Source organism: Pteronotus mesoamericanus, unplaced genomic scaffold (assembly GCF_021234165.1).
Source record: "Pteronotus mesoamericanus isolate MK-2021 breed Mesoamerican mustached bat unplaced genomic scaffold, CSHL_Meso_final contig_20, whole genome shotgun sequence".
NCBI classification, from domain to species: domain Eukaryota; kingdom Metazoa; phylum Chordata; class Mammalia; order Chiroptera; family Mormoopidae; genus Pteronotus; species Pteronotus mesoamericanus.
Window position 1 is genome coordinate 32,587,944 of NW_026555085.1, and position 12,480 is coordinate 32,600,423.

The 12,480-nt window shown below is 37.7% G+C and overlaps 1 protein-coding gene across 1 annotated transcript in view; it reads left to right on the forward strand.

The window, feature by feature from the left end:
* COL19A1 (collagen type XIX alpha 1 chain) overlaps positions 1–12,480 on the forward strand; it is a 331,895-nt gene that overhangs the window by 223,006 nt on the left and 96,409 nt on the right. The window contains exon 17 of the mRNA XM_054569553.1: positions 6,445–6,498. Within this exon, the coding sequence (XP_054425528.1) occupies positions 6,445–6,498 (54 nt within the window). The remainder of the gene's footprint in view (positions 1–6,444; positions 6,499–12,480) is intronic.

The following is a 12,480-nucleotide window of genomic DNA, read 5'->3' on the forward strand; positions in this document are numbered from 1 at the left end:
AATAAGTAAAAACTTTTTTTAAAAAAAAAGCAAATTCCCTTTTACCCCCTACTGCCAGCCCCTGGTAACCACCATTCTACAAAGTCCCTTATATACATGGAATCATAAAGTATTTCTCTTCTAGAGACTTATTTCAGATAACATAATATCATCAAGGTTCATCCATGTTGTAGCACATAACAGTATTTCTCTCCTTTTTAAGGCTGAATAATATTCCATTGTGTGTATAGACCACATTTCCTTTATACCTTTACCTGCTAATGGACATTGGAATTGCTTCCATCTGTTGGCTATTCTGAATACTGCTGCTATGAACATGGGTGTGTAAATGTCTCTTCAAGACCCTGCATTTAATTATTTTGTATATATACCCAGAATAGTTTGACTTTTAATTTTTGTGAACTGGTATAGTGTTTTCCATAACAATTGCACCATTTTACAATCTCACCAACAGTGTACAAACATTCCAGTTCTTCCACATCCTTGCCAATACTTATTTTTTGTTTTTTAAAAGCAGCCATTCTAATGGATGTATATGGTAGAAATTTTATATATGATCTTTTTTGAATCTTTAACAAACCTGTTGCAAAGTATAAATACCAATTTTACAGCAATGAAATCTTGACACTGAAAGTTTCTATAAGAGAAAAAAGCTGGATTTCATTCCTGGTGCTTCTGAACTTGACAATGGGCTTTTTATTCTCCAAGTTCCACATAATCACAAAACCAGTTGAGCTCTTCAGTTCCGAGCTACAAGATTTACAAGGTATCAGGGGCTCTCCATGATTGGCTGACCTTAAATACGGAACTTAGAGCAGCGTTTCTCAGAGTGTGGTCTCCGGGCCAGTAGCACCAGCATTACTGGGAAACTGGAAGAAAATGCAAATTCTCAGGTCTCACCCCAGACCTACTGAATCAGAAACTCTGAAACTGGAGGGAGCAGACTGCTTTAGCTGTCCCTCCTGACAATGCCAGTGCATGATCAGAGTTGAGCACCACTAGGCTTAAATCATTAGACAAATATCTAAACTTCTGTGTAGTAACCTTTACACTGTTGCCGAACAGGAAACTGACATGTTGAGCACCAGGTTTCCAGGGCAACCTAATATAGTAAATCTGTGTTTTGTGCTTTATATGCCAGTTTGTAGAAAAATGTTGGATTAACCCAATTGTAATTATGCTCGAACAGTAGGTCTTCATCCATTTGGAGATTTAGCCAGACTCCAATTTGCTGATGAACAAATGGCGACCTGGAAACAGAAACCCTCGCCGGGAAGGCCACGCACAGCTCAGCGTTTGTCTGTTATCTGCCAGGATTTTCATCCTCACCCACAGCCAACTCTCTACTTTTTGTCTCACATTTCAGTGGGCTAGAGGGAGCCCTGTATGAAGGGACAGATATAAAGGAGAGAGAAGTAGGAACAAACATGCAATAACCATCCCGCCCATCCAGAGCATCACGAGGGTACTCCCAGGCATTACTGTCAGCAGCCCCAGCCTCAGCCCCAGCCTCGGCCCTGGCCCCAGGTGTCTTCATCTAATTTCCCAGAGCCCTGTGAGGAAAAGGACAGAGATTCACAGGTTACACTTTCCTGAGAAAGATGGAGGAGTCTGATTTAGCCCTAGGATGAGAGCTGTGGTTTATGTCTTTTGGCTTGGCATAATTATTAATAACAGAGTGCTCCCCAAATTATCCTGGCTTCAGTCGCAAAATTTACCCTACCAAAAATGTACCGCTAACTGTTAAGTAGACTTTTGCCTCTCCCTGATGCTTTTAAGTGAAAAGAGAGAAGATCCTTTGGAGGAATCAGAAACTATGAGACTGTATCCAATGCAGCCAGTAGCCTTGAATCAGGAGAAGGTGATGAAGGAATTCCGGGGCTCCTTGGAGAGAAGGATGATGTTTGGGAGTGGGCTGGAACTGTCATATTGATAGAAATTGTGACTTCCAATACTTCCCTTACATTCTGGAGTTTTCCATGTTTTTCATCCATTCACCCCTCTGCTCTGTCCTGTCAGGGCCCCTCCTGCAGGTCAATGAGACTTAGGACTTCAGATAAACCTCATTCCTAAAATATATTTGACGGAATGGTTACAAAAATGGTGACCGTGTTGCTTTATAAAACACATCTTTAAAAAAATTACCCAAATCTGCTTCAAGTGTTACTAGAAACTCAAGACTAGAAGCCACGTTTAAACTGAAATTATGGGTCGGCTGAAGTTACCTACCCACAATATGTTCCAATAATTTAACAACCTCAAAAATATTTATCTGCATGTACACTTTTAGCAAGAACACATAAATGCAATGAGCATTCCCCCTGCACTTTCTCAGCGTACACATCAGTGCACTCTTAAAATTGCAAGGCTGACTTAAATGATCAAGTAAATCAGCAGTGATATGCAAGAATTTGGATGTTTGCCCACGCCATACTGAATCGTGAATGTTTTTCACTCCTCATCCTAAGACATGCCAATGCTATGCTACAATATCTGACACTTGGTTTTTCTTAAACATTAACTCTGCGATAAAAGTTGGTCAATAGTCAGACTCATTTTCCCTACTTCCTGCTCAAATCAATATATATGTCTCCTTTAAAGAAAGCAAAATGCACACAAACTTTGATCCTCTGATTTTTAACTTCCCTCAACCTAAAAAAACCGATCACCTACTTGATGCCATTGATTTTGTTCCTTTGTCCTCTTGTGAATTAGATTACAGTGCTTCTACTTTCTAAGTAAACTTTTTATCATTGATTAATCCTCAGGGGCTAATTGACTTACATTTACTGAAAGACCCAATATATTGATTTTCAGAATGTGTAAACTACAAGACCTGAAAAAGGTGTACATGTGCGTAACATTTTTATGGATACAGTATGTTGTTATATTTTTTTTCCAATCGTACAATCTCCCAAAGAAAATCCATGGTTCAGATCTCTAAAACAGAAGGTAGATGAAAACACCACTAATTGTAGTTTTAATACAATATTTTAAAATTTGTTCTGTAGATGTTAGCTAGGATTATTTACGAAATGTATGCTGTTTTTATAAGTTTTTGGTGGGATGCACTTAACTTGCCTTTAGCCACAAAGGAGTCATTTCCCCCCCAGGGGCACTGTGGCATGTGGTTACTCACCTCCCGAAGCTTACTCCGCTGGTTCAGCGGGCATGGGGCTTGCTACCCACTCCAAGCCTAGATGAAAACCAGAGAGAGCAAACTTTGCCCAGCACTTTCAGAGCGAGAAAATTAGTGAATGAAGTGGGCCTTTTAATGTTTATGTTTACAATTCTCCCAAAAAGTCCTTAAAAGATTAATACTTTTACTTCTCCAGGAGAAACAAGCCTTAATATGTGTTAATATACTACCAAATACAGTAATAAAGAAGTTATTAGTAACAGTGCACCCTGGCTGGATTGAGCACCGGCCTGCGAACCAAAGGTTCACCAGTTCGATTACCAGCTAGGCCACACGGCTGGGTTGTGGGCAAGGTCCCCAGCTGGGGGCATGTAAGAGGCAACCAATCTATGTTTCTCCCTCACATCTGTTTCTCTTCCCTTCTTTCTTCCTTCCCTTCTCTCTAAAGTAAATAAATAAAATCCTTAAAAAAAAAGTTATTAGTAACAATGAAATAGAGTAGCCATATGTAGCAAATATGATCAGAAATGCTTCTCATTCAAAATGTATGATTTCAATACCTATGCTTATTTCCTTCTATTAGAAAGGAGAAAAATTAAGAAAAAAATTATAATAAATAACAGCTCTTTAAAAATGAAATTAGATACACAGTTACATAGAGATGTTAGCATGATCTTATTTTTCTAATTCTTGCAACTGAAATTTAGTTGGTTGTGAACTTGGCAGAATTAACATTCAGTTGCAATAATAAAATTTAATAAGCAAGTATATATTTAAGTTCACTTATAAAACAGCTTAACCATCCAGCCCTGGCTCAGTGGATTGAGTACCAGCCTATGAATCAAAGGGTCGCTGATTCGATTCCCAGTCAGGGCACTATGCCTGGGTTGCATGCCAGGTTCTCAGTAGGGGGTGCTCAAGAGGCAACCACACATTGAAGTTTCTCTCCCTCTCATTCTCCCTCCCTTCCCTGCTCTAAAAATAAATAAATAAAATATTTTTTTAAAAAATCAAATTCTTTTAAAAAATAAAATAAAATAAAATAGCTTAACCATCCAAATGGAAGAAAAGAGTTATTTAATGTGTTTTATACAGCATATATAATTATGATATGGTTTAGGGAAGTGTTTTTCAAACTTTAATGAGCATGAGAATTACCTGAAGTAGTTTTTAAAATGCAGATTAATTACTACATTCCCCAGAGATTCTAAACCAGCAAGATTAGGATGGAGCCAGAAATATGCACTTCTGACATTCAATCTCACATTCAGGTAGCTCCTATAAGATTAGAATTCAGACCGCTCTGTGAGAAACACCAATTTAAGATGACAAATACGTGCATTATTGCATCAGAAACCACAGAATCATCAAATGAAATGCCAATCGTAGACCATCTTTCAAATACTTTATATTACTTTACGAGAGTATCAATGGCTGCTAATAACAGTTAAGATTTATTCATTCCAGTCACTATTTTTTCATTGTGGTTAAGATTTGGCCCACACTTTTATTTTATTATTTTAGTTTAGTTTAGTTTCGTTTAGTTTCCATTACCATTCTTCCCTCTTATACTCCCCTCCCTGCTGCGGTCCCCACCCTCTTGTCCCTGTCAGTAAGTCCTTTTTCCTTTTCGCTCAGTCCCTCCACCAGCTACCCTCCCCGCACAGCCGTCAGCCTGCTCTCTACCTATGAATCTGCCTCTATTTTTCCTGTTAGTTCAGTTTGTTCATTAGATTCCACATATGAATGAAATCATATGGTATTCATCCTTCTCTGACTGTCTTAGTTCACTTAGCATAATGTTCTCCAGGTCCATTCATATTGTAGCAAAGGGTAAAATTTTCTTCTTTTTTACAGTCAAGTAGTATTCCACTGTGTAATCCCCTATAGTTGTTTTATCCACTCATCTACTGATGGACACTTTAGCTGCTTCCACACCTTGGCGATTGTAAATAAAGCTGCAATGAACATACGGTTGCTTATGTTCTTTCAAATTAGTATTTTGGGTTTCTTGAGATACATTCCCAAAAGTGGGATCACTAGGTCAAAAGTCAGATCCATTTTTAATTTTTTGAGGTATCTCCATACTGCTTTCCACAGTGGCTGCACCAGTCTGCATTCCCACCAACAGTGCAAAAGTGTCCCCTTTCTCCACATCCTTACCGGCAGCTGTTGTTTGCATATATGACAAAAGCACTGCCAACATTCTACTCAATGGGCAGAAACTTCAGTGTTCTCCTTTAGACTGGGGACAAGACAGGGATGTCCATTTTCTCTTCTCTTATTGAACATAGTAGTAGAAGTCCTAGCCATGGCAATCTGACAAGAAGAAATAAAAGGGATACAAATTGGAAAGGAAGAAGTAAAACTTTATTTACTGGTGACATGATACTGTATATAGAGAACCCCAAAGATTCCACCAAGAAACTACTAGAAATGAAATGAATTAGCAAAGTAGCAAAATTCAGAAATCAGTTGCATTTTTATATACCAATAATGAACTATCAGAAAGAGAAATTAAGGAAACAATCCCATTCACAATTGCTTCAAAAAAGAATAAAATAGCTAGGAATAAATCTAACCAAGGGTATAAAAAGACCTGAACTTGGAAGTTATAAAACACTGAAGAAAGAAGTTGAAGAAGATACAAATAAATAGAAGCACATACCATGTTCTGGACAGAAAGAATTAACGTCATGAAACTGTCCATGCTACACAAAGTAATATATAGATCCAGCACAATTCCTATCAAGTCCAATGATGTATTTCACAGAACTAGAATATTTGAAAAACGTATATGAAACCACAAAGGCCCTGCGTAGAAACAGTGATTCTGAGAAAGAAGAACAAAGTTGTAAGAATCATGCTATGTAATATCAAACTATACTACAAGGCCATAGTAATCAAAACAACATGGTACTGGCATAAAAACAGATGCATTGATCAATGGAATAGAATAGAGAGCCCAGAAATAAACCCATGCTTCCATAGTCAATTAATATCTAACAGAGGAAGCAATCATGTACAATGAGCTAAAGATAATTTATTCAATAAATGGTGTTGGGAAAATTGGACAGGTATGTGCAGAAAAATAAAACTAGGCCTTCTTACACCACATACAAGAATAAATGCAAATTGGCCCACAATTCTTAGACTTCATTGATGTTCAAAGGTCATGTGGACTTGGAATTGTTCTTTCACTTTTAGTTAATTTTTACTGTTTTTAACATTGCCACTTTATATTGTCTTATCTTAAAATAAAATGAAATCACATCATTAATTGTCTGTTTCTGTTTGATTTCAAGGGAAGACGAGGAAAAACAGGTCCTCCAGGAAAACCAGGACCCCCAGGACCACCTGTAAGTAAACGATAGGATGACTGACTTTGTGGAGAATCCCTCTTCATTTATCTGTGCTTATCTAAGGGCTGTCTTACTCTCTTGTAAATAATTTCCATCTCTCTACTGTTCAAAATGCTTTTATAGCCTATACCCCTCGCCACCACAAAAACCAAGAGATAAGGGAGGCTTGTCTCTGTCCACACACCTCACCCGCACCGTCACTACTGCCTGCATGGTCTCCTTAAACCAAGACTCCAAATAAATGAATCTTGTTCTGAACCCACCTGACTCCATTTCTTAACAGCCAGGCTGGAAGTGAGTTACATATCTGGGGAAGCGTGCCCACTTTTCTCGATACACAGTTTTGTTAGAATTTCAAATAATGTTTTTGCTAAAGAGGACTATAGGGACCTTCTAGCCAATTAGCTGTCCTTTTCCTTTACCCAAAGCTTCTAGGAAAAGTATTCCATTTCTTGTGGTTCTGCTGACTCTTTAACCCACTAAAATCTGCTTTGTGTCCAAGCTACCCCATTGCCTCTGCACTCTCTCTAGTCACCAATGATCCCTGAGGTGTGAGATTCCCGGGGCTCTTCTCAGGCTTCATCTTATTTCAGTGCTATCCAGGAATTCACACTGTTGATTGCTCTCTCCTTGAAACTCTCTGTTCTCTTAGTTTAGTGACACTGGTTTTTTTCCTTCTACCTCTGGGACCATCCTTTCTTGTCTCCTTCATTAACAACGTTCCGCTATCTGTATGTTACCTCGATTAAAGAGTCTTCTCTTTCAACCCGGACATTCCTCCTGAGGCCCAGACTTGTAGATCTCACTACCTGTTCAGCATCTCCACTTGGAGGTCCTCTACATACAACTAAAGTAGCATGCCCCAAAGTGAACTCTAATAATATGCTAGATGGTTTTTTTTTCCTTTCCTCATCCTCCCCGTCCAGACAGTTCCTAAATTTTTAGTTCTACATCCCAGTAGCTCTTGAATCTATCTCTTCCTCTCTTTCCTCATCGCCACTTAGTTCAGGCCCTCATCAATCTGAATATGTATCGCTGTAGCCATTTCAGAGCTGGTCTATTGCCTCTGCCTTCTACAAGTGGAATAATATTGAGAAATTATAACTTGGACCGTGCAACTCTTTGGCTTAAAACTGTCTATAACTTCTCTTTCTATCAAGAAGGATTCCACATTGTCTGTATGCCATTCTAGACCCTTCCTAGTTTGCCCTGTACCTACCTTTGCCTGTTCTTCTCTGTACCCTTCCTTCTTTTGCAATCTACAGTTTAATCTTCTTTTACTAGCTCAAAAATGCCATACTTTGCAAGTGTTCTTCCCGAGGCCTTGATAAGCATCCCTCTTTCTTCATGACTCGGCTCAGACATCAGTTCCCCTACGTGGCCTTTGTAAGGGCTTGCAATATGTGCAGTGTCATCTTCCACGATCCTATATTAGACCTCCTATGGAAATAGCACATTGTTTTGTAACTGTTGTTTTCCTTATCTGTCTACCCACTCTACTGTGAATTTTTTAAATCTCTATTTTATAATCATTGCCTAGCACAGTTCCTGGCATATAGCATGTGATTATTAATTATTTAATGAATGAGTGAGGAAATGAATATATTTTGTAGATGAGAAAATGAAGATGAAAAAATAAGGAAATTTTTAAAGACCTGAACCACCGCTAGAGGGCTCCAGACCTAGAACCTTAGGAATCTAATAGGGTGTGGCCACATGCCAAAAATGATTGCTGTCCTATCAGGGATTTCACTTCATTCATTTTCTCCATTCAAGGGAATTATTCTATCAGCAATGTACTGGTGTCAATTGATAGAGATTATAAAAGCAAGTAGGGAATAAAGAGGCATACACTAGGCATCCTGGAATCCAGTCTTTAAAGGAATCAGCTTTGTTGGTTTTTATTCCAAGGTTTCTGGCAAAACAGAACACATTGTAGGATTTTCAATAATTGTCTTCTGCTACAAAGAAGAAAAGCTGGTGAATGCTAACAGGCAAGATTAGACCTTCATGTAGTTTCCTAAATGCACAATGCTGCATTCAAGACAGGATAATTGTTTTCTCAAAGGGGGAATTTGAAAGATGAAGGCCTTTATGACAAGCTTGCCAAATGTCTAGGACAGAAAAGGATTACACCGAATCCTGAAATGAATTTTCAGCTATAGATCAACTGAGTTGACTGGAGAATTTAGAAGATTAAGAAATATGCAGCTCTATGAAAATATTTATAATATTCAGTTTCATAGGTTTTAGTTTATTGCCAGAATGTTTGGGAAAGAGAGGCATTTATTTTATCTCAAGTATTAGGTTTAGAATTTAAGCTCAGCTATGGGTCTGATACACAGAGGTCATTAAATCCGGAGTCCACAGTATTAAAAAGAAAAATGGCTTATTGTCTTCTGTAATAGAATAAAATCCAATTTGTTAGACTATAAAAAATAAGGAAAAAATCTAAACAAAAAAGAAAAGGTTTTTATTATAGATCAGCTTTTATTTAAAAGAAAAAGCATGAGACTATACCATCAGCTCATTTTCTGCTTTAGAATTATGGTTTATAGAGACTCTTTGTCTTTTTGATTCTGGAATAACTCCTCTGGTTGACTAAAAGATCTTTTCTTTAATACAAGTATTATAAAAACTTTATCTTGGGGTACAGTTTACATCAGCTTTTGAATTTTTCTGAAGTTGGTTGCATGTTTGGTAGAATTGATGACATGCATACCAGCATGAGACTCCTATGTAGCACCTACACCTAGTTACAAGAATTAGCCAAGGGAAACATTGGGAAGGAAGGTCAAATAACTGACTCCCACATTTTTTTTTTTTGCCACCTTTATGTTTCATTTTTCTAAGCATAATGTAGTTTAGCAAGAGGACTGTTGTTTCACAAATGTTAGAAATGAACAGAGTTCTTTGAAATTAGTCCTTTCAAGATCATATTAACTAATATTTTAAGAAAATAAGTTCATACAATCAAACTGTTCCTAATTCACACTATTTAACAGTTTCACAACATTTAAGGCCTGCTATGCGCCTAACACTCTGTTAGGAGCTGGGCTTGCAAAAATGAATGAGATATTTCCTTGTTCTCTGAGGATTCAAGTTCAGTTCACAGAAATGTGAACAGAGGATGACAATTTAGAAAAGATAATGGTTGGGGAGGTTTCCTTCAAGAACTGAAAATTGAAGCATAAAGGTTGAGCCTTAAAAAAAGAAAGAATTCCTGCCAGTTGCTACAACATGGATGAACCTGGAAGACATTATACTTAGTGAAATAATCCAGTCACAGAAGGACAAAGACAGCATGATTCCACTTTTATAAGATTTCTAAAATAGTCAAATCCATAGAAGCAGGGAACACAATAGCGGATGTCAGAGGCTGAAGGAAGGGAGAAATGGAGAGTTGTTATTCAATGGGCATAAAATTTCAGTTCTGCAAGATGAATAAATTTTAGACTTCTACTGTACAACATAGTGCCAGTCGTTAACCATGTAATACTTCAGAATTTGTTAAGAGGATAGATCTCATGTTAGGTGTTCTTTCCACAGAAACAAACGGAAAAACTAAGGGAAACAAGTAAACTCTGGAAGGTATTGATGTGTCAGCTTAACTGTGTTGATGGTATTACGGATGTTTGCATTTGTCTAAACTCATCAAACTGTGCATACTAAATATGTACAGTTCTTCATATATCAATTATACCTCAATAAAGCTATTTTTAAAAAGTTGAGAACGTTTTTCCAGTGAAGTAAATAGAGGGGAAGGAGAAAGCAAGCTAAGAACTGCTGGCCGAGGAAAACAGCCTGAACAAAAGCTGAACAACTTCTCGGGGCTGGTGACAGGCAGACAGTCCAGGGGGTTCTGGGACACAGAACCAAGTCGAGTGCAGGCCAGACCCTGGCACGCCTCATTGGCAAGCCGTGCAGCCCCATAAACTCTGTGAAGGCTTCTAAGTGGGGCATCCCATGGCCAGGCCTCACCGACAGGCCACTCTAGTGGCACCGCGGAGTTGGGTTGTTGAGAGAATAAGCGTAATTTATTGCAGCTATCATAGTATTTCCTATTTTCAGAGTATCAACAGAGTACTTTTTTTTTCTGTTAAGATGTCCCATGGAGCTGGTTGGTTTTTTGTTTGTTTGTTTTGTTCTTTTTTGTTTTTTTACAATTTATGTATAGCTTAAGAGACAGCCTCCTTTACTTACGACTATTTTTAAGTCGAAATATGTTTCATTTGCTTGTCTTTTTTCAACACTGGCCCCTATGGGACATGAGCCCTACTTTATAGCAGGAAGGAATGTAACAAAAGATAGAGGAAAAGGTTGGTCAGAGCTAAAATTCTTCCGATTGAGATCAGGAGATGGTATATGACGCACCCTAGTGGCTTGCACATAAGATTCCAAAAGTACATGTTAGAATTTTGTAAGACAATTTGAAGTAGGAAAATATATTAATTTTATCTTTTTTCTCAAATAGCAATGAAATAATATGTAGTATCCTACAAATGAATGAATGGTATATAATTTTACCATCTATGTTTGACCAATTAGCCTTTAGAAAAGTTGAAGGTGGAGGAGGCTTGATTTGATCAGTATAGTTGTCTGAAAAGAACCAAGGAAGAATGAAAGTTATCTTATTGGGAGGCATGCATCGTTGGGTAACGGCACGCTTTGCTCAACTTCTTCAAGAAAGCTTTCTTCCCTGTGGGGCTTTAGAGATGTTTCCTGAATCAAAGAGAGTGTTGTTGCTTAGGGAATGTATAGGAAATTTTTTAAAAATAGAACTGAAAGAAACCTCTAATGGCCTGAAGCAACTCACATAATTAAAACATTTTAACCAATTTTTTATACTTTTGATTCTTTGTTCTGAAGCCACATATGTTTTCTCACTTTTTAAAGAAATATTTGTACCAAAATGGTAAGTTGCTTACAAAGAACAATTTCCTACAACTTTCCATTTAGCATATGTATATTTACAGGAGGAAGATCTCGTTCTCCCTGACAGAGAATATTTCCTACAGAAAAAAATTCTAATATGAAATATTTACTAAAAGTAGATCTAGTGAACTAATGTTATTATATTGTCTTGATGAATTGCTGTTTCATCAAAGTCATACATATCACTGCATTTTAGCTCCTCATCTCCTCACATTTAATAGCAATTTTCTCTCTCTTTGGGGAAAACATACTTGAAGTTTATACACACATAATCTTCATATAATAAAATTATTCTTACTCAGAATGCTTGTCATTAAAAAGCAGCTGAACTGGTTAACAGAGGCAGCCACAATGCTTTATGATGAACATATTTTTTTATAAAGCATTCATCCAATTTTCTGTTAACAAGTAGAGCTAATCTTACCTATAAAAGGGAAAAGCTTCCATATGCCCCAAATAACTTCTGCCATCTTGTTTTAAGTGAGTATTCTCCACTGGAGGGAAACCATTAAGTAGAGATGTCTTGGATTGCTAATACCAGAAAATAAGATTAGGATTGAGAGCAGTTTTTCAGAGAGGAAACAGAACAACATTAAGCATCTCCCTGGGGAAGGAAATAGCATTAACTTCTGAGGAAACAGGTTCAAAACAAAGGAATGGATCAGGAGAGCATATTATAGTACCAGCTCTGCTTAAGGTACTCACCTTCCAATGCCTTATGTAATCTTCACAACTATGATGAGAAGTAGAAGTTATCCTCATTTTATTATGGCCTAAAGTATGTTGAGAAACATCAAGCAGCATGCCCATGATCACGCAAGTGTAAGTAGGGGAAGCCAGAATTGAAACCCAGAAACTGATCCCTAAACCCCCCTTATTCTATTAGATCACAGGTATAAAAGACAAGCTTCTAGTTTACAACTTGAGTAGATCAACTTTACTTTAAACATCATACGCAGAACATGGTTCGACCTTTCCATGGTGACTCATGGCACGGCACTGCCTGAAGACCGCAGGACAGCGGAAGAAGACAGTGAGGAATCC